At 30.9% G+C, this 20,960-nt stretch overlaps 1 protein-coding gene across 1 annotated transcript; it reads right to left on the bottom strand.

Annotated features, from left to right (window-relative positions):
- Positions 1–1,717: 1,717 nt before the first annotated feature.
- On the bottom strand, positions 1,718–11,457 carry LOC117927816 (putative disease resistance protein RGA3). The gene is made up of 17 exons (XM_034847505.1): positions 8,386–11,457; positions 7,178–7,356; positions 6,802–7,094; positions 6,342–6,698; positions 5,807–5,953; positions 5,618–5,719; positions 5,379–5,409; positions 5,226–5,292; positions 4,586–5,094; positions 4,000–4,116; positions 3,505–3,597; positions 3,345–3,425; positions 3,065–3,244; positions 2,476–2,547; positions 2,321–2,397; positions 2,097–2,204; positions 1,718–2,006 (listed from the first exon to the last, which is right to left on the bottom strand). The coding sequence occupies exon 1, from the start codon at positions 11,455–11,457 to the stop codon at positions 8,464–8,466; it is 2,994 nt and encodes a 997-aa protein (XP_034703396.1). The 3' UTR covers positions 1,718–2,006; positions 2,097–2,204; positions 2,321–2,397; positions 2,476–2,547; positions 3,065–3,244; positions 3,345–3,425; positions 3,505–3,597; positions 4,000–4,116; positions 4,586–5,094; positions 5,226–5,292; positions 5,379–5,409; positions 5,618–5,719; positions 5,807–5,953; positions 6,342–6,698; positions 6,802–7,094; positions 7,178–7,356; positions 8,386–8,463.
- Positions 11,458–20,960: the final 9,503 nt, after the last annotated feature.

The raw sequence follows: 20,960 nt of genomic DNA, 5'->3' as shown, positions 1-20,960 counted from the left end.
TAATCTATAAACCATTAACCCACCTACACTTGCACATTATTTTTGAATTTTTATTTTTATTTTTATTTTTGAGCATAATGTGATGAAAAATATAAGAAAAAAAAATGTTGGTTCAATTTCAACCCGAATGGAATGAATTAAGCCAAATCAAATTCAAATATTGTTGAATTATATTGGTTTGAATCATGATTATAATCAAATTTCTAATTAATTATTCATTTTGATTCTTGAGTTGTTTAAAAGCCACCTAAATAAGATCTAATTCAATGTCAAATATCTTTTATATAAGATATTTTTACAAAAGATATAATTTCTCATGCTTCAACCTATCTTTAGTGGTTCTCACTTTATTTTTTTCTCTCAATAAGGTAGCTTAAAAGTTGTAATTAGCAAATGGAGAAGTGGGTAGTCTCATTAAAAATGGAATGCTATATCTATATTGCATGTGCAATCATGGGTCCTATGTTACATAGGCCATGTGGGTGTGCTCATGCATTGGAGTGATTGAAGATCCTTTTCTTTGTCTCTTGTCAAAATTAAATCTATTGTCTAGATAAAGAAAGAAAAAATAAATTATTTTTTATTCATACATTATTGCATGTCCTAGATTTTGTATATCAACATTAATATTTTTCAAGGAAAAGCAAACATGGGAGTTGGGGCCCACCACAACTGATCTTAGGTCATCTTGTCATATTTTTGTATTTTTTTTTTAAATTTAATGCTAAAAGCTTGGAATTGTGTAAAATTTTTCTTCTAATAAATAATAAGTATTGTAACCACTAATTTTTCATGTTAGTTTTTTTTTTAAAAAATGTGGCCCATATGACTTATTTTATTATTAATTATCTATTATTTAATTTAAAATATAATTATAATTAGTAATATTAAGTACTAAAATTCTATTGATCTTGAGGATATATTTTCTAAATAACCATTTATATTAATGAAATACGAAGGTAGATCCTACTTATATTTGGTTCTCAATAACTATATTTACAGTTTTCTCTTCATCAAGAAATCTAAGTAAAACTATAAGGGTCAAGAGATAAACCGAGTTTTCTCTAATTTGTTCTTCTCTATAAAGAATTTTTTTATCAATCTCGTGAATCAATGTATGTTTTCTTGATTATTTACTTTATCTATCAAAATCACAAAGTTTTAAAACTTGAAAATTAGGTTATGCATAATTGTTTTGCATAAATTAAAGAAATCCTAACATTCATGCTCATTGGTGATTATTGCTTTAATTTAATTAATTAAAAAAACAAAAATATGATCAAATGGTTATCATTAATTGTTTGATATTCACTATATGCACCATTCCATTCCATCATATTTTTATAGGATATGCGTCACCCTAATTTCTTAGTTTTTCCTTCTTTTTTTTTAATTGTTGATAAAAATGATATTAGTAGCCTTAATTTGTTTAATGGTGTAACTTTAGCAAATAGGATCTTTGGTTGAGTTTGGGTAATTATTTTTAGGCTTAGCCATAATCAACCTCTGAACTATAGCTTCTATGGCATATTAGTTCCCAAAAAAAAAAATCTCCACTTTCTCCTCTTAAATATGTATGTGACTTCACCAAAAGTCCTTCCATCCCTTAGCTATTAATCTTTAGGGACGAAAATATCGAAAATCAACAATATATTACCTATATATCATGTATCGAAGACCTTGACATGATTATTTCCATCAATGAGGAGATTTGATCTAAATGGTAAACGCAGCTAAATGAATTTTGGTGTTGGGAGTGTAGGTAGCTAAATCTTAATTACAAAAATGGGCAACAAACGTTTGAGCAACAATTTGTCATAAATAAGCAATCCCAGTGGTTCCTCGAGACTTAGCTTAAGCTTCAAATAGAGTCAGAAATGGAGATCAAGGAGAATTTTGGATAGATTCTTCCTCTCTTAATCAGTGATGCTTGACGAGGTTATGGAATATGAGGTTATCTTCTAGTAAGAATCATCCCCAAGAGTTTGACTAAACTTGATCCGCACCTATAATTTGTTTAGAGGCAAAAATTTAAGTTAGCTTAAGAATTATGGTTTCTACACTGACATGCAAAACGGTACCATAAAAATACTCACAACATTTATTCCTTTGCAGCATCTTGAAAGTATAGATCAATCGTCTCGGATTGGCTTCTCCCATTGTTTTAGACCATGAATAATGTCTTGACTATATGTCACAACAGCCTTCCAAATAAAGTAAGTACTCTTGTCATTTTTAAATTCTGATATTAAAAGAATAGACCAAGAAGAAACACAAATAAGCATAAAGAACAATGTGATTGTTCAAAATGAAGGCTTACCATCTGCAGGCTAGACCTTGTCAAAAAGATGGATGCTTCATTCTTTGAGGCCAAACATAGAAGCTCAATTATTTTTCCTGGAAAAAATCGTATCAAAATTTATTTTCACTGCATAAAAAGTAAAATTTATAACAATTCTCAAGATATGAACAAACCGTTGATGAGTCTCACCGATGTCATAGGAGGTTGCCACAACAAGAAGTTGGATCTTTGGCTGCAGCCAAGACCTGCAGTTAAAAGTAAGTCAATGCGTGCCTATAAGATACAGGTGCAAACACTGAAGACCGCGACAAGGTGTAACCCTAGGGGGACAATTAAATCTTATGATTGTGGTCAGGCATAATCGTGTGGCCATAAGTTTTTGCTATAGCTGCAGCCACCTTTTTTCCACAACTATTGAGTGTTGTACAACTATAGTAAGTCATGGCTGCACCCATAATTGTGTAAACACAGGCTATTTTTGGCCGCCACTATAGATCTCCCTACAAAGCTGCTACTACGGGTTGTGATATGGACACATGCATGTTGTCTCTTCAAACTCTAAGCATGCAGCCTAAGAATAATTGAGGCAAGCCGGACATGTAAAAACTGTGGACATGTGCATGCAGTCTTTTCATTGGTAATGCACATTCATTCAACTCTGATTTCATAAAGCATCATTCAGTCGTAAGGTTAGTGCTTAAAAGTATATATATTCTTAAAACTTTGACAAACCAAGTCATGATCAACAAGCAAGTGATATACCTATCAGCTCCATGGAGTTCTGTTTGAAATTGAAGACTGTTGCAGCATCTTTATCTCCCACAACTTTGGTGCCATTGGATGAAGTAGTAGGGCAGAGATTGTCTAAAAATGCCAAGACATGACCATGAGAGGCCTCCAAGGATAGAAAAATCCTTTTCAATCTGCATAGTCTTTAGTATGCTGCAAACAATATAATTTTAAAAAAATTATACTTTATATCAATATTAATTAAGGAAATATGTGACTGCAGACTTCTCATTTTTGTATTTTCTTTGCTTACCATTCAACACTTCTTGGTCAATGGCAATGTAGGACTCTATTCGCCCTGTGTGTTTAAGAAAGCTTGGCTCTGGGGTAACCTCTGGCATTTTGAGAAAGCATTTGTTTACAGAAAACTGACCAACTATAATGAAGGATAAAATTATGAATCACCAGCTCACCTATTCACAGTACAGTTTGTGGCATTCTGAAAGAATCTGAACAGATTCTTTCCTTGATGATCTGCTTTCAGTGTCTTCCAACAATGGATTAAGCTGCAATTACTTAGAACTATTAGTCCCCTTCACTAAAGAGAGATCAAGTTGAAACATATAATCCCATGCCCTCCAAGAGATAGAAGAATCAGATGCAATGATCAAGATTTAAGATATGATGACTGTTGCAGGTCACTCATTCAAATGGAGGCTTAAATTAGCTATTGGTTGAAACAACATCCTTATTATTCCCCGTCTTACTCTAGGCTTAGGAATATTGAATCACATATTTTTTGTAGTGTGCAAATCAGAAGATATACAAATCTTGAATGTTCAGCTATACCAGAAACAACAACTTCATAGCAAAAACTTGGGAAATAAAATTGCCAAATCAATCAAGACAACATCACATATGCCATGGAATGCTTCAATTATAGTTGAGACTAATCATCAGTTTCTTACTTTGGAGATGAGATGATCTTACAATGCAATGACAAAGAAACTCCAGAGACAATTTTACACAAGGAATATTGCATTCTGGAAACTTCGTTTCTCCAACAGTAGATGATATAATTCCTCCTGACAAAAGAAGAATAAGGAACAAGAAATTAATACTCTCTTTTGTCATAGAGTATACATCCACACTGAATATTATACCACTTGTCTTGAGTTAAAAATCATATGCAAGGGCTTAGGAATAGGGCACTTGACAGTAAACTAAATCATGCACTTCAATTTGGTAGTATGAACTTCTCACTCAACATGTTGCTATTGTATTGCCTTGAAGAACCAAAATACAAAAACTGAAACCCTGGCTTAAACCTTTTTAAGAAATTGATTGTGAAGAACTAAGATATAAAGAGTTTAGAGATTGGAGGAGGGGTTAGATTGACAGACCTAAATAATAGAGACACATAGATGCAAGTGAACTGACTCATTCCATATGCACCAGCCATCCGTAACTTGTAAATTAGAAATGAAATAGATTGATTGTAAAATAAGAAATGAGGTAGCCATCAAAAGCAGGAAAAGAGTTGGCATTGCAGACCTGAAATAAATTGCGGATAGTAGACTCGAGTTGAGAAAAGAGAAGCTACAGGTTCCCTGTGCTTTAGCCATTTGAGATCCATAGATATGAATTCCTGGGACATGATAAGCTATTAGGCCATTATGCACCTGCTTCCTTTTCACATTCCTCTAGCAGTGATTTCAATCTGAGCATCGAAATGTGAACTGCTATTCTACTCTGCCAAATTTGAGGAATGAGCAGTGCCCCAAATATCAAATCCTTACAGTACCATGATGAATTGTTAGGATAAGGTGAATAAATGTTTGGCAGGTTTGATTAAACTTGATCCACATCTATAATTCAACTAGAGACAAAGATTTGAGTTGGTTTCAGAATGATAATTCCTACAATAACATGTAACATGGTACTATAAAAATACCTACAACATAACTTTCTAGTGTCTTGAAAGTCTATCAATCATCTCCGATTGGCTTCTCCCACTATTTTAGGACTTGAATAATCTCTTGATCATCATATGTTATAATGGCCTGCCAAATGAAGCATGCACTTGAATCATTTTTAAATTCTGTTATTAGAAGAACAGCATAATTATAAACTAAGAAGAAAAATCAGTTATCATGAAGAACATTATAATAGTCAGTTGAAAATGAAGGCTTACCATCTATACCTTGTCAAAACGATCTGCTTCCTGATTTGAGGCCAAACATACAACTCCATTATTTTTCCTACAAGTAATAACATAAAAATTTAGTTTCTAAAGTCCACTACATAAAAAGTAAAATCTACAATAATTCTCAAGATATGAACAAACCATTGATGAGTCTGTCGTATTTCATAGAAGCCTGCAAATCAAAAGAAATATAAGTGATGAATATTTGACCGTTCTAGAGCCAGCAACTTCATTGTAAAAACTTGGGAAATAAAAGTGACAAATCAATCAAGACAAAGACGTGCATATACCATGAAAATAATTAGTTGTTGTTTTCTCATTTTGGAGATCAGATGATCTTACAACTCAATAACAAAGAAATTCCAGAGAAATTAACCCACCCTTGCTTCTTTGATGCCAATGCCTCTAATCTTCTTTCAGCTGATTCTCCTATTGGGTCTAAAACTGTGGATTCTCCTTAGGCAGGTGAGCTGTTTATGAAACTGCACTGATTATGTGACTTGACTTTAAAGATGACAAGAGGAGATTCCGGCAACCTTCAAAATCATGTTGAAACGGGAATAGGATACCTGCAGTCTTCAGTAGCCAAAGAATAATTCTTCTGATCCAAGTCCAACCTCCTTGAGTTAGATATAGAGACCCAAAATGGAATTTGCACTACAGCAATATTTCATTCTAGAAAATTGTTCCTCCAATAGTGGACGACATGATTCCTCCTGCCAAAAGAAGAACAAAGGAACAACAAATTATTACTCTCTTGTGCAAGTCATAGAAAAGAACATTCACACTAAACAGTATACTAGATTTTTGGTTGTATGAGCTGCTTACTCATTGCTGTTCTATTGCCTAGAAGAACAAAAATACAAGAACAGAAATCTGGATTAACAGTTTTTAACAAATTGGTTGGCAAGTAATAAGCTATGAAGAGTTTAGAAGTGGGAACAGGGGTTGAAGTGACAAAACTGAATAAAAAAGACATAGATGGTGAACAAACATTAAAGAGGGCAGAGGAATGACCAAACTGAAAGTATAATGAAATTGAACTGAGTTGTTCCGTATACATCAGCCATCAAAATAAATAAGAAATCAAATGGCTTTACAAACCTGAAATAACTTGTGGATTGTACACTTGAATTAAAACGAGAGAAGGGGCCCATTTGTGACTAGTAGTTATGAATTCTTTGGACATGAGAAGTCATTAGGCCAATCTGCATGTGCTTCCTTTTGACATCTGGCAGTGATTTTAAGTTAGGCAACGAAAAATAATGAGCTTGGTGATGTGAAGTACCAATCTAGTCTGCCAAATTTGAAGAATAAGCAAAGTCCCAAGTATTAGATTGTCCAATGGAATAAAGCTGCTGAAATCTTGGGATTAGATGAGTATTTATTTGGTACAGCCTTTCAAGTCCTCAGAATTTGATGCTATCTTCATCCAAAAAATCTCTTACTTGCCGAAATTCCCTAGGACACAAAATTCCACCATCATCAGTATCTACACTTCGGATATCCAAACTTAGACAATAACATATTGTACTTGACAAAATTTAAGAGAGAAGTGATGTACCACAAACTCTTTTCTGGAAGAGATGTTAGGTCCTTTGAAGCCATCAATACACAGACTATAATGGGAAGCAGGAAGGAGAAAGGAAACGAAGAAGGTAGTACTCAGGATCCTTAAGATATAGATGTAGTAGCTTGGATATCAGCTTAGGGAGAATAGAGAGAAGGAAATCATGGCAGAAATGAGGGTCGTTGCTGTTTCTCTGCTGGCAATGCTCCTTGCTGCTCCCATATGTTTTCTCCATCATGGAAGGAATGGGAAGAAGGGTCCAACTAATTCTCCTTGTTTTCTCCCCTCTAAATAAAGTGTAACAATTTTTATCAAATTAAATAAGAGCAAATAAATGATCACAAGCAAAAGAGAGGAACGAATCCTAAACCTGAATAATGCTGACATGTTATAGACAACATGTAAAGCCTAAAGATAGCATTGGTTGGCTACCTCTTTCCATGTGCAGCAGTTACTCATAACTTGTCGACATTTATTTCTGAAATATTAGAAAGCATTCAGCCAATCCTCAACATTACTCCTTTGGTATTGGCCTGATATAGAATAAATCTGCAATAAAAATTTGTCCAATAGAAACCAGTCAAAAAAATTACAAACACGACTCATAACCATGAGAAGGCCTTGCATATTATAAAGTGTTTTATGACTTTACATGTATAGAGCAAATGGTGTTTTGGAAGAGCTATTTGCTCTGTAACTCTTTACTAATACATATAATAATCAGGTGATTGATAGAATGGTAAACAGAGTAATGTTCTTGGAAGCTAGATTGTAAAGTAATAAAAAGTGAACCCATAAAAAAAGGAATGCGGGTAGAATTAAAGAGCACATGAATCTTTTCTGGATTGGTCATCTGTTGTTAGTCAATATCAATTTCAAGAACATGAGAAATATTGAGCCTATCTTTACTTTTTCCATTTTGACATCCTTCCAATAAGTCTAGAGAATTCTAGATTATGAGACTCTCTAGATTAGGTATCAGCACCTCTAATCTTTCAGATACTTGAGGGAAGTGAGGTGTTTAGCCCCACCATCAACCCATTTTTTCCTTTCACTTGACAACAATTACTTCTTGAATAAAAAAGTTAACGTAAGAAAATTTCCAAACATGTAGAACACAAACCCCAAGTAACAAGACATTTTGGCAAACAATCACTAGCAATCAATATCTTTGAACAAATGAATTTCAACCTTTACTAATCTAATCATTTTATAGGACAGAGGGCATGAGATAAAAATATGAAAAGATTACTATAGTAAGTGTTGATTTTGTGGATAAATGGAGAGGACTGGGATAATATTGAGGAAATGCTTTCTCTATGTTGTGTTTTGGTTAGAGTGATATCTTCAAAAATAATAAAAAGCACAAGACATGAGAATTAACACAGACTTGTAAGCATGATTTTAACACTCTTTAACAGATTAGATTGTGAACCTAAAATATAAAAAATATGACATAGGTTGTATATTTACACACAGCATAGAGGAGGCAAACAGAGTATAACCTCTTAACAAAATGATGATAAAGTAATAAGAAATGAAGCAGTCAAAAGCAGGACAAGAGATTGGATTGCAGACCTGGAACATAGTGTGGATAGCACTATTGAATTAAAGAGAGCAGGCATGTCAGCTCCTCAATGCCAATCATCCTCTTGATCACTCCCTAATGATAATTTCAGGAATATGAGAAATCCTAGGCCAATCTTCACCGGCTTCCTTTTTGCATCTTTTAACCAAGTTTCGGCAGTAGGAGATTTTGAGTGTGTGTAGATTGTTGAGGGATCGCATCTCTTCTGGCAGTGATGTTAATTTGGGGCATTCTTCTAGGCTAAGCATTGTAAGTGATGTGAGGCTAGCTATCCAGTTGGGTAAAGTTGCCAAATCATATAATTGATTAAGTTCAAGAGTTTCTAGGGTGGAAACATGTTGAAGCCCCTTTGGAAGAGAGACCCACTTTCGTATCCATCCAAGATATAAATGACGCAAGCTTCTAAGTCCTTGGAATTGCAAGCCATCATCATCTGATAAATTAACCTCTCTGCAGTTTATAATATCCAAGGTCTCAAGAACAGTGAGATACTGAATTCCTTGGGGCAAACTATCACAATTATCAATTATCAAAGACTTGAGAGAAGTGAGGTGTCGCAGCCCCTCTGGCAGGGATATCAGATCATCTATTTCTGAGATATACAGAGACTTCAATGAAGAAGAGACAGAGATCAACTGTAAGCATAGCTCTGTACTGGTGTTATCCAGCCATAGTTCCTTAAGGCAAGGAAATGAAGGCACCTGCAAGAATGTCACACCAGGGCAATCTCTGATTTCTAATTGAGAAAGACAAGAAGGAGATGAAGGCAGTGACAAGGATCTCAAGCTAGAGCAATGACTGATCTTTAATATGGAAAGACAAGGAAAAGAAGGAGCTTGCTCTACTGATATGTCCCTTCTTCCCCATCCCTCTAAACTAGGCAACCAATAAAGTTGGAGTGTCTTCAGAGATGGGAAGAATGGTGTTGCTGATGAAGGATAATCTCTCATGTAGCCCACATCATCTATCTGCATAATGTCTAGATATTTAAGAGAAGGGAGTTGACCAAAAGGTGGCAGGACTTGGCTTCTGTTACAAGACGATATTTCAATTTTGACTAGGTTTGGGAGCAGCGAACCTAACCCATCATCCATCATCCAATTTGGGAATCTCAAACCTTCGTAATTTGCTATGAAGAGCTCCTTTAGATTAAGATGTGGTTGCAAACTTTCCATCACTGACACAGCCTCTGAGCCCTCCTCACTCTCCTCGGCAGTTTCTGTTCTTGTGCCCCACAAAGAATCTTTTTGTTCCAGCCAATATAATCTCAAGCATTGAAGGTACTGTTTTCCTTCTAAATTGGCTTCCTTAGCTTCTAATGCACTACCCCTCACATCTGAAAGCCCTTCAATTCTCAGTTCTCCTCGGAGGCTATCAAGGCATTTCAATTCACTCAACCTACCAATTCTCTTTTGCCTAGATTCCTCACAATCATTCCCTACAAAGAATAATGGCAAGGTTTGAAGCATAGTCAATTCTCCCAACCCACATGGCATATAAGTCAATCTATTATTTTTATCAATCTCAAGATGCCTTAGGTTGATCAATTTTTTCATATTTCCTGGCAGTTCTTTAAGATGCTGACAATGAAAAAGTTTCAATGTCTGTAAATGCTTCAATCTTGTAATAGCACTTGGGAGTATTTCAAAACAACCAAAAGAAAGATCGAGGTATCTTAGATGGCTTAGTTTGGCTAAAGATGTTAGAGCATCAAGTGATAATAACCCTATCAACTTCATTACCCGTAAACACTTGAAGCTTGATATAACTCTTGCAATTCGATTAGAACCAGGGTTGGAGAGCACAAAAAGGGTCCTAATGGGTTTGACCATTAAATCTTTAGGCATAGGAACGGACCGTTTAAACAATGACACATGATGAATCCTTTTTGGAATATTCTCTACATAATTTGTTAAAATAATAACCTCAGACTTGACGATAGATTGTGCAAGATCATGAATTAAGTCATGCATTTTACAACTTAATACATTATTGTAGGCATCTTTTTCAGCCTCTTGAAACAATGACCTTGAGAATAAATCCTCAAAATATTGATCACCAACATCCTCTAAATCATTGTTCTCATCAGAAGCTTGAAGATAACCTTGTGCCATCCATAATTGTACTAACAACTTTTTCTCGATCCTATAATCTTTGGGAAACAATGCACAATAGGCAAAACATTGTTTCAAATGGATCGGTAGATTGTCATAGCTTAACTTCAACACCGACAAAATATCATTTTCATTTCCAAGCAACATAAGATTTTTATTGTTTTTAATGCTCAACCATTGACTTTCTCGAGTTTTGAAGTACAACATTCTGCCCAAAGTCTCAATGACAAGAGGAACTCCTTTGCACATCTTTAAAATGTCTTTTCCTATGGCTACAAGGTTTGAATGCACTTTCTCTTCTCCTTTTCTAAATGCAAGACTTTCGAACAAATCCCAAGATTCGTCTTCTTTTATAGCTTCCAAAACATATGGGGAATTAATTCCCATAACTGATGCAACTCCAATGCTTCGAGTGGTCGCAAAGATTTTACTCCCATTAGCTCCAGCAGGCAGCAAAGTAATCAATTGACCCCATTTCTTTAGGTCCTCGTTCCAGACATCATCTAAAACAAGCAAATACCTCTTCCCATCTAAGTTCTGCTGAAGGAGTTTTTGCAACTGATCCAACTCCAAGTTTTCCACATCCTTATTAGTTGCAGACTTTATGATATTGCTAACCAGTATTTTTACATCGAAATCATTGGAAACACACACCCACATCTTAAGATCAAAATATTTCACCACCCTCTGGTCGTTGCAGACCAACTGAGCAAGGGTGGTCTTGCCTAAGCCTCCCATGCCTACAATCACAACAATCGACATATTTTCTTGAGTACTTGATTGCATCAACAAGTCTATTATTTCCCTTTTGTTTTCATCTCTACCCACAATTTCATGAGATTTCTCCACAACAGAGTGCGTCCTCCTCCCCCTATGCTCCGCCCGTACCTCAGTTATGACTCTTGGATTAAAATTGAACTTGGATATATCATTTGCAATCACATCCATCTTTCTCTAACCTCCTTTACTCTATGACCCATCTTAACACGAAAAGCAACTTGATTTGAAGACGAAAAGAAGTCACTTACCCGTCTCCCAAATCTTCCCCGCACATCGGTCTTTCGCCGCAAATCTTCAGCTGCCAAGATCATCGAACAGGTCATCAGCATCATAAACAACATCTTTAAGCCTCCTCACCCAACTTTCTATTGCACGGCTCCTCCCCAGCTCACTTATCTGCTGCTGCTCCTCAGCATCAAGGATCACATCTTTGATGGTGGACAGCGTCTCCTGAAGCTTGGTCAGCTCCTTTGGGACACCATACATCAATCCGATTTCTTCAACAGCCACACAACCCACCTTCATCAAAAGGTTATCAACACCGTATACAATTTGTTCGGCCATCTTTCAAAGAGCCAACGACCTGTATTGCAGTAAGAGAATACGAGAAGAAAGAAGTGATACTCTCTCTGAGGAGAGACCTACAAGACGGGATGATAATAATTCTGCCTTGCGCAACAAGTAACATTGACTCCAAGTCTTCGACAATTAATGATACAAAGAAATTGAAGAGAAAGTATTATCATACGAGATAAAGTTCATACGTAAAATATATGAGTAGGGATGTTAATCGACCAAATTTTAAACTAATGATGACTTAGTTATGTTTCACACTTAAAAAATTTGAGGGAAAGTGTAAGGATGGAAATAGGAGAAAAGAAAAGGTAAAAAAATAAAATATAAAAAAATTCAAAGTTAATGAATTAGTTTTATGTGCTATTTCAAACCCATTTAATTTATATTAACTTTTTGATATAAAAATTTAATAATTTAAAAATATATAAATTTTAATTAATTTTAATTGTATTTATTTTTTATTATTTTATTTGATACAATCAAATGTGAAAAAAGTAATTTTTCTTAATATTATTCTTGATATTTTCAACGTAACCTTAATATATTTACACTCAATTTTGAGAGTTGCAAATCAAATCAACCTCGGTTAAAACGGTCTTTTTTGGGAAAAAAAAAACCATTATTTAACATATATGAAACTAATGTTAAAAATAGTTTTTATGAGACACATAATTATTTTATATTTTTAAAAATTATTATATTTGAATCTATACTAAAGTGATAGGCACTATTAAGGAAATATTTTTTAAAAATAGTTTTGATAAATAGGTTTTGACAATGGTTTTTTAAAGTTAATAAACTTATTTGGGAAGTTAAAATATTTTAAATATATTTTCTATGTTTTTAAAAATATTTTTTAAAATAATTCTTATCATAATATTTTATTTTTATTCTTTCTACGTATTTATAAAATTATTTTTTAAAACTATCCTTAGAAAATAAATGAAAACAATCAGAATAATGTTTTCAATAAACACTCTCTTTTATGTTTTTAAAAATAAAAAATTGCTTTTTGTTATTTGGTTGTCAATAATGTTTCTATATATATATATGTATGTATTTTTTTTTTCTTAAAAATAGAAAATTGTTCATGAAAACAGCTTTCAAATGCAATTGCGATTTCAAAACACAATTTTTTTTTTTACCTTCTAGAAATCCTATTTTTCAAAGTACTATTTCAACTTGATTTTTTTTTAAATAATTATTTGGTTCTTGCTCGATATTGCATTATTAGAGTTGTTTATTTACTATTTTTGAATTATTATCTTTCCAGGAAGGAGTTAATCTTTTTCCTTTTTATTTCCTTCAATTGTAAACTTATTTAAACTCTATTTGTGTTATATGTATCTTTTTTAAGTGATTATAATAAGAAACCCTAGACTTGCTTGTCTCCCTTTTGTGTTTCAATCACATGGTATCAAAGCACCAAAAAAATAAAAATAAATAAATAAATAAATAAAATAAAATAAAATAAATTATGCCATGTCTAATTATAAAAATTTCACCGATCACATTATTTTTGTTTTCAGATCCTAGAATTGGATTTCATATTTGTTTTATTTGATTCTTATATGTTTTCTTTGTTTGGTAGTTGCTTGTTAATTATTCATTATGACTAGTAAAAGAAATGATTCCCTTCAATTTATTAGTGTGAGATTGGATAGAAAAATTTTCGTATTAGAGTTATGTGATGAAAATTTTTCTAAAAGGTAAAAAGATGTGAGAATTGACACTCTAAGCAACCCTAAGAATGAAGAGGATAAAAAAAAATATGTAGAACAATTATACATTTGGGAAGTAAATGAATAAAAAATTATTATTTGAACCAACATCTCAATTGAGAATTCGATAGGTATATGATTAGTAAATTTATAAGAATTTTCAAAAAATAAATTTATCAAATATTGATTAATGTCATATATTGAATGGTAACAAGGGCAAATATCACATCTTAAACTTGATTTTAACATTAAGTGTTCCCCAATTAGTCAATTTATGCTACCTTGTGTGTTTGCTCTAATTTACCACATTTTCTATTAGTATGATGTTAATAAATATTTTCAATAATAATATAATCTTGAGAACCACTTGGGTTGTCCATAACACAAAAGTGGGTATGAGTAGAGTTGAAGGATCAAAGTCACATGAAGATCAACGACTCTGTCCTATTTTGATCAATAAACATTTTTAGGTTGATTGAGGGGGTTAAAGATTTCTAAATGATCAACTCAATTATTATTATTATTTTAAAATTCTAGACTCTTTGACAATCAATCTCATTATTTTCAAATGATTTAGACATATGCAAAAAAAAATTAGGAAAGATTGGTGAAAAATTGGAGAAATGTTGAAGGAGTTGAGGAGCATTCTAGAAAAAATGGTGCCACCTTATAGCCTGGCGCCATTTTCCTCCATGGTGCCACCATTTTAACTTTTGGAAGACCCCTTGAAAAATGGCACCATCCTAAAACCTAGTGTTATTTTGCCCTAGTCTGTCACCATTTTGCCCTAAAGCTCTAACAATGTAAGGGGCAGCTGACATTTTAGACTTTTGCTAGATTTTGCAATTTGGTATATTGGAGCAAGAAAAAACCAAAGCAACTTGAATTACTTATTAATAAAGCAGCTAACTAAAATATGCCCCAGAGTTGTTCCATGCCCTGTATATAGGAAATAAATAGAGAACATGAAGAAGAAAAAAAAAAAACTAAATAAATAAATAAATAAACAAATAAAATATCCATGTTTTTACTTTTTTTTTTTTCTTAATTTTTCAATAGTTATAAATGGTTCATTTAATTTTTTTCAAACTGCCAAATCAAAATAGAGCATGAAAATGTTTTCAATATTTATTTCCAACTTGAAGGTTCAAGAAAAAGAAACTATTAAATCAAACTAACTTGAATTGGAACTTAAAGTTATATTTGGTTCCTAGAAAATACCAAAGAAAGAAAAAAATGTAAAAAAAAAAATTATTTTTTCATGTTTGATTGTCCTATGAAAAATATAAAAGAAAATCAACTATCATTAAAACTAATTAAAAACTTAAATATTTTTAAATTATTTAATCTTTATATCGATGAGTTAAAATAAGTAAAATGAGTTTGAAATAACAAATAAAATAATTTACCAAATTTTAATCTATTTTTTATTTTACTTCATTTTTTCTTTCCTTTTACCTTTCATTGGTATTTTCTTTCCCTTACATTTTCTCTCAAATTTTCCGAGAATCAAACATAACCTAAAAGAAAAGTTCATACGCAAAAGAATTATCTAACTCAAGTTGGAGAAACTCTAGTTTGGAACACCTAGAGATTGATAGTAATTTCAATGTAGTGGGTAAACTAACTTTGTGTAGGGATCTAGAAATATAATAGCCATAGTTTTTAGATCATGTATATTGGTTTGCAAGATTTCCTCCTCGTACAGACTCCACAGAATCACATTCTCTAATTGAGTGTTTGTGTGGTCCATTGGAAGTTGCTTCCACTGGGACACATCTAAAATTTTAATTTCTGAAGTTTGAAGAGTTGTGAAGTCACAAGCTGACATTTGCAACTGCAATTTACCAAAATCCACCATCCTCAACTCACAATTAATAGGCACTGCGAGTGAAGCCGTAAGCAGCTGCAGGCATTTATGAATTTGAAGTTCCTCCGATGAAAGAAGCTGTTCTGGTAATTTCTCAGTGAGTTTGGAACACTATAGTATAGAAAGCTTCTGGAGATGAGGGGATTCTCCACAACATAACCATTTCTCCCAATTCAACATATCCTCAAATGATAGTGTCTTTAGAGATTGAAAGGAAGCATTCCCATAAACTCACTACCCACACTCCACTCCATTCATTCTTGAGATTCGTAGATTTTTCATATGGGTTAGCTGCCCAAGTGGTGGCAATGTTGAGCAATTGCCAGAACCCCGAAGCTCAAGGGACATGAGATTCAAGACTAAAGGATCTCCAAGCCAATTTGGAAATCTTACATTGGGATAGCTTTTTATCGAGAGTTGTTTTAAATTTGGATGAGGCTGTAACTTGTTGAGTATATCATGTGTTGTTGAACCAATTTACATAACCCCATCAGTACACCTGTCATCCCAATCCAAGATTAACTCATCAAGATAACCCTTATCCTTCATATATTGATTCATCAAGATAACCCTGATATTTCATATTAGCTTATAATGCATCGTTAACACTCACCACATTCTTCATGTTTGAAATATGACGTGTGATCTCTGAAAGCCCCCTTAATTCTCCAATTCTTAATCTACTCTTTTGACCCATAATAAAATAAGTCAACCTCTATAAACTTTTTAATTTATCAATACCATGAGTTGACATTTCAATTAATGAATTACATTTAAGAATATCAAGATAATGGATATTAATCAATTTCTTCATCTTTGAAGGGAATTCGTTAAAACGTGAATATCCTCTCAATATTATCATTTGTAAATTGCACAAATAACATACTGATTCTGGTAATTTTTTAATCATTGTGAAAGACAGACTCAAGTAATACAAATATTTCTAATTGCTTATCAATTTAAATACATAAGTACTTATGTCATATTCATGCAATGACAAATGCGTAGACACTTCATTTTTTGTGATATATATTGGAAAACTCTTTTACTCGATATATACGAAGGCTCGTGGATTGATGGCTTTACGTATAAGAATGTTCATAGAAATTTAGTTCTAGTAATAGGCTCAAACTTTTTAAATATAACAGAACGGTCATAATCACTGAGCTTTGACCCAAAATAATGCTTTTTAAAAAAAAAAATCCAAAAAATAAAGTGGTTTTGAAAATAATGCCCGTTCTAATGTGTCTGTGCCACATAAGCAGCCAAGTCATAAAACCGTAGTTGGTGACTACGGTTTTATTTTTCTAAAGTGGTTAGAAACCGTAGTTACCAACTACGGCTTTAACTTTCCTTTTATCCCCCTCTCCCGATTAGGTTTATTCATTTTCCCAATTTCGTTTTCCCAATTAGCTTTCTTCCTTCCCAGTTAGCTTTCTTCCTTTTAGGGTTTCATCTCTTTAGGGTTTCATCCTTCCTTTGCATCCTTGGCTCGAATTCAAAGTTTGGAAGTCACTGATCAGGTAAGATTTTTGAGTTTTTCTGATTATCGTAAATTTTAATTTTTTTTGTAAATCCGTTTGGTTTTCAAGTTGTTGTTGTTGTTGTTGTTGTTATAGCTGTGTTTGGATTCTATTTGGTGAAGATATGTTTGATATTTTTTGTTTTTATTTTGACTGTGAGCTTATATGAAAGAAAAAAAGGGTTTTTTGGTAAGAAAACGGATATGGAATGGGGCCGCATGGATTTTTTTTTGTTAAAGATCCAAAAATGGAGGGGACCACTGTAAAAAATTCAAAAAATGAACAAGAGGATCGGTGGTTTTTGTTATAGGAATAGAAAAAATAGGAATACTCCACTTTTCAAGGATTTCAGAGATTTATCTTAAGAGATTTCTTATTCCTATAGGGCATCTTCGTGAACAAAGGATTTCAGGCTTGAATTTTGGAAGAGTCCTCAGAACTTGACACCCCATAGGAGATTTAATCTTACCGTAAATTTAGCCTTTTCAAACCCTTCACGCCTAAACCCCGTTGAATGAGTTATGATTCCATCAACAACAAAAAATGCTACTTGCAAATTAATTCAAGATGCTTGTCCTTCAACTTTTCTGGGTTTTAGAAGGTGGGTCCCATGTAACGTCTTTAAGATTGGAATTGACTCAGAAACGACTTTACATTTTTAGCTTGGCCATTGTAATTCAGGGGTTTTAAAAAGGGTCTCAAAATTTTGATTTTATTTATTTATTGGGGATTTGATTTAGTTTATCTAATGTAAGATTATCCACTTAAACTACTCCTACTGGGTTATTGGAATTAGTTCTTCTTGCACAAAGGTTCGAGAATTAGTTCAATGTTCTTTTAAATAAATTTCCGAAAAATAAAATTTCCATAGAAAATTTCATTCCTTTGTCTTTGACGACCTTTCTTTTCTCTGCAACCAAGCAGAGCAGAAAAGGTCTCATGAAAGGTCTTTTGGAAATATTAGAAAACTGAATGAAGTATTCAGGTCTTTTGGAAATATTAGAAAACTGAATGAAGTATTCTAATTGCGATTGCTCTTTTCCTTTTCTTCTTTCTTTCATTTTTTTTTTTTTTTAATTTTTTATATATATATTCTGTAAGATGATGTTGAACGGTTGGTTTTCTTTGTATTCAATTTTGACCCACAACAACTGTAATAGAGAGCTAGACCTTTCCATAATATTAAATACTCAAATTATATACAATATATTTTCCAATTAAAACACTTCCTAAACAAAGCTTCTATTTTTTTTCTTTTTTAATGAAAACCAATTCCTATTTCCACAATTTTATTCACTAATTTATAATAATTTTGTTCTTAAACTTGTCCTAACAATGCTTATGTCAATTAACAATAGCAGTGGATATTCCCAAAATTAAGACTTATTTATTTTATTTATTATACATTTGATTTTGTGCATAGATATATTGTAATGTTACTTAAACATAGTACATGCAAGTATAAATAATAGGGGTAAATAACCTTTTTCCCATTTACTTATGAGCTCTTATTAGACTGGGAGAATTTTTTGGGTTTACATTCAACAGGATTTTATGGAACTTTAACATTTAAAATATGGTACTTAAATAACCCTTCTTACCATTAAATAGTTTAGACAATGAGCGGCCTACAAATCTACAACTAGCCTATGCTTTTCTCTCAAGTCCTTTCTTAAGAATTTTATGAACTGTCAATTGCTTCTGTCTTACTCTTGTTCCTTTGATTAAGCTTAGGGGTCACAATCTCTCCAACCTCTCCTTCCATTAAGTTAATTAATTGTTACTTCTTTTTTTATTCATTAAAGAAAGAGTCTTACCTGTTTTCCAACTATGAAATGATTAAATAAGAACCCAGCAATGTCTTTTTGTTTGTGCTCTTAAGTCCAAAAATTCATAATATATTGCCTGTTTGTGTTGGATTGGGTTTGGGTGCCAAGTGACTTGACCGACCAATAAATGTGAGAAATAAGAAAATATATATATATATATATATATATATATAATTTTTTTGAAAAAAACTCTTATGATATGATAAAAAAAATGGTTCTCGTGTTTATAATATCATTAATGATTTAAGATAAAAAAAAAAATTGATTTATAAAACAATTAATTGAGATTTCTTTGATATTTAAGAAAGTAATCCAAAAATCTTATTTTATATATATATATATATATATATATATATATATATATATATATATATATATATATATTTTGTAGAGAGATATAGATTTATCTTATATTTTTTAAAATTATTTTAATTTTTATTTTTAAGAAAAAATATATATATAATTTTTTTGAAAAAAACTCTTATGATATGATAAAAAAATGGTTCTCGTGTTTATAATATCATTAATGATTTAAGATAAAAAAAAATTGATTTATAAAACAATTAATTGAGATTTCTTTGATATTTAAGAAAGTAATCCAAAAATCTTATTTTATATATATATATATATATATATATATATATATATATATATATATTTTGTAGAGAGATATAGATTTATCTTATATTTTTTAAAAATTATTTTAATTTTTTTTTTTAAGAAAAAATATATATATAATTTTTTTTGAAAAAAACTCTTATGATATGATAAAAAAATGGTTCTCGTGTTTATAATATCATTAATGATTTAAGATAAAAAAAATTGATTTATAAAACAATTAATTGAGATTTCTTTGATATTTAAGAAAGTAATCCAAAAATCTTATTTTATATATATATATATATATATATATATATTTTGTAGAGAGATATAGATTTATCTTATATTTTTTAAAAATTATTTTAATTTTTTTTTAAGAAAAAATATATATATAATTTTTTTGAAAAAAACTCTTATGATATGATAAAAAAATGGTTCTCGTGTTTATAATATCATTAATGATTTAAGATAAAAAAAAATTGATTTATAAAACAATTAATTGAGATTTCTTTGATATTTAAGAAAGTAATCCAAAAATCTTATTTATATATATATATATATATATATATATATATATATAGATATATATATATTTTGTAGAGAGATATAGATTTATCTTATATTTTTTAAAAATTATTTTAATTTTTTTTTTAAGAAAAAATATATATATAATTTTTTGAAAAAAACTCTTATGATATGATAAAAAAATGGTTCTCGTGTTTATAATATCATTAATGATTTAAGATAAAAAAAAATTGATTTATAAAACAATTAATTGAGATTTCTTTGATATTTAAGAAAGTAATCCAAAATCTTATTATATATATATATATATATATATATTTTGTAGAGAGATATAGATTTATCTTATATTTTTAAAAATTATTTTAATTTTTTTTTAAGAAAAAATATATATATAATTTTTTTGAAAAAAACTCTTATGATATGATAAAAAAATGGTTCTCGTGTTTATAATATCATTAATGATTTAAGATAAAAAAAAAAAAATTGATTTATAAAACAATTAATTGAGATTTCTTTGATATTTAAGAAAGTAATCCAAAAATCTTATTTTATATATATATATATATATATATATATATATATATATATATATATATATATATATATATATATTTTGTAGAGAGATATAGATTTATCTTATATTTTTTAAAAATTATTTTAATTTTTTTTTTAAGAAAAAATATATATATAATTTTTTTGAAAAAAACTCTTATGATATGATAAAAAAATGGTTCTCGTGTTTATAATATCATTAATGATTTAAGATAAAAAAAAATTGATTTATAAAACAATTAATTGAGATTTCTTTGATATTTAAGAAAGTAATCCAAAAATCTTATTTTATATATATATATATATATATATATATATATATATATATTGTAGAGAGATATAGATTTATCTTATATTTTTTAAAAATTATTTTAATTTTTTTTTAAGAAAAAAATATATATATAATTTTTTTGAAAAAAACTCTTATGATATGATAAAAAAATAGTTCTCGTGTTTATAATATCATTAATGATTT

Source organism: Vitis riparia, chromosome 13, assembly GCF_004353265.1.
Source record: "Vitis riparia cultivar Riparia Gloire de Montpellier isolate 1030 chromosome 13, EGFV_Vit.rip_1.0, whole genome shotgun sequence".
Taxonomy (NCBI): Eukaryota; Viridiplantae; Streptophyta; class Magnoliopsida; order Vitales; family Vitaceae; genus Vitis; species Vitis riparia.
The sequence above is the reverse complement of the archived record's forward strand: the minus strand, read 5'-3'. Positions and strand labels throughout refer to the sequence as shown.

Excerpts from the sequence above, each read along its gene's own strand:
- LOC117927816 (XM_034847505.1), bottom strand. The coding sequence starts at position 11,457 with ATGGATGTGATTGCAAATGATATATCCAAGTTCAATTTTAATCCAAGA.